This window comes from Tupaia chinensis, unplaced genomic scaffold (genome assembly GCF_000334495.1).
Source record: "Tupaia chinensis unplaced genomic scaffold, TupChi_1.0 Scaffold143646_1, whole genome shotgun sequence".
Taxonomy (NCBI): Eukaryota; Metazoa; Chordata; class Mammalia; order Scandentia; family Tupaiidae; genus Tupaia; species Tupaia belangeri.
The window spans coordinates 702724-704506 of NW_006203494.1; the positions used below are offsets into that span (position 1 = coordinate 702724).

The 1783-nt window shown below is 49.1% G+C and overlaps 1 protein-coding gene across 4 annotated transcripts in view; it reads left to right on the forward strand.

Moving 5' to 3' along the window:
- GMEB1 (glucocorticoid modulatory element binding protein 1) overlaps nucleotides 1-1783 on the forward strand; it is a 46191-nt gene that overhangs the window by 31190 nt on the left and 13218 nt on the right. For all 4 annotated transcript variants that reach the window (XM_014582541.2, XM_006164572.3, XM_006164574.3 and 1 more), the window contains one exon: nucleotides 1337-1468. In XM_014582541.2, the coding sequence (XP_014438027.1) occupies nucleotides 1337-1468 (132 nt within the window). The remainder of the gene's footprint in view (nucleotides 1-1336; nucleotides 1469-1783) is intronic.

The window sequence follows — 1783 nt, forward strand, 5'->3', positions numbered from 1 at the left end:
CATTGTCCAGCCATGTGAGAGTCCAGCACCCTTAACCACCATGCCACCTCCTGGCCCCCAAGGCAGTTTTTCCTTAGAAAGTTCAGCGTTCATCCTAGCTTACAAAGGTGTCTTTTTTTTTTTTTTTTAGGTAGGTTTCTGCTATAGGGCATGTGGGCTGGCTGTAGGGGCGGAGAGACAGTGAGAAATCACCCCCGGGGGATAGCCATGCTGCAGTCCCTTCTTTAGTCTCTGCTGTGCCTGGCATGAGTTTTAAGCTGCTGGGTCCGGAACTCAGTCTGCGGTTGGTTGACTGTGGAAGCCCAGCCATGTAACCATTACGCCATCTGCTGGTCCCTATTTTTATTTTTTTAAGGGTAATTTTTCGTTTTTTTTTTTTTCATGAACTTTATTTATTATTTATTTACTTAGTTATTTTTATAGTCTTTTTTTTTTTTTTTTAAAGAGCGATTTTTTTGTTATAGGGCACATTTGCTCACCAGAGGGACAAAAAGTGAGAAATTACCCCTTCCCAGAGGGGATGGCCACACCACAGTCCTTTCTCCTACGTTCTCCTCTTGGGATTTTGAGAACGCATGCACATGAGCCTGGTGTGAGTTCAAGCCACCCGTCTGGCCTTGAACCACAGCCAACTACATACGAGTCCAATGGCATTACCATTGTGCCATCTGATGGTCCAAAGAGATTTTTGCTGTAGGGCATATGTGCTTGCTGGAGAGACAGACAGAAAGTGGGGGGATGGCCACACGCCCATCGCTTCTCCTCCATTCTCCTCAGAATTTGGGGCATGCATGCTCGCGTGCTCAGTATGAATTTTAAGCCACCGGGTCCAGGACTCAAACCACAGCTGACTACGTGGGAGTCCAGTGATGTGGCCATTACGCCATCTGTCGGCCCTTATTATTTAGTTGTTTTAATCTGACTAAAGAAAGGGAAAGTGAGAAGCACAAAGCAAGTTGCCAGGTCAGGGACTCGAACTTCAGCCATGTGCTGTTCTACCACACCACCTGCCAGCCCCTTAAAGAATGATTTAATTTTAAATTTTATTCATTAGTGATGTTTTAAAATTTGCTATAGAGCACTGCACTCATCAGAGAGAAGGAGTGAGAAAGCAAACTGGGACCCGAATTGCACTCGACCGTGTAGGAGTCCAGTGTCTTTAACCACCATTCCACCTCTTAGCCCCTAGGAGTCTCGTTTTTAAAATCCAGACCTGCAGGCAAGAGGCAGAACGTTGGCGTACCGGGAGTCCGCCGCTGTGCGAGGTGCCGGGCGGCTGCGGCTTTCCGGTTTTCCATGGTGCTCATTGGCCTTGCCTCTCATTGGCTGCTTTTAGGTAGCATCACCCAGATCGCCATCTCAGAAGAAAGCATGGAAGAGGCAGGGCTGGAGTGGAACTCGGCGCTCACTGCTGCTGTCACCATGGCCACCGAGGAGGGCGTGAAGAAGGACGCGGAGGAGATTTCAGGTGCTCGCTGTGCAGCCCAGCTGCCTGCAGGGCTTTGTGACTGACCACCCCTGGGACTAGAGACATGGAGGTCTCATTGCTTGGGCCAGTGTTTCTCATGCGTGTGAATAGTATCTACAGCTACGAACATTTATTTTTATACTTTGTAAGTTTTACTGTAGGGAGCGTGCACCTGCCAGAAAGAGAGGGAGAGAGCGAGGGAAAGTGAGAAATCGCTCTTGGGGGATGGCCACACCGCAGTCTCATCTCCTCCAGTCTCCTCTTGGGATTTTGGGCACCCACATGCATGCACCTGGCATGAGTCCTGAGCACCCT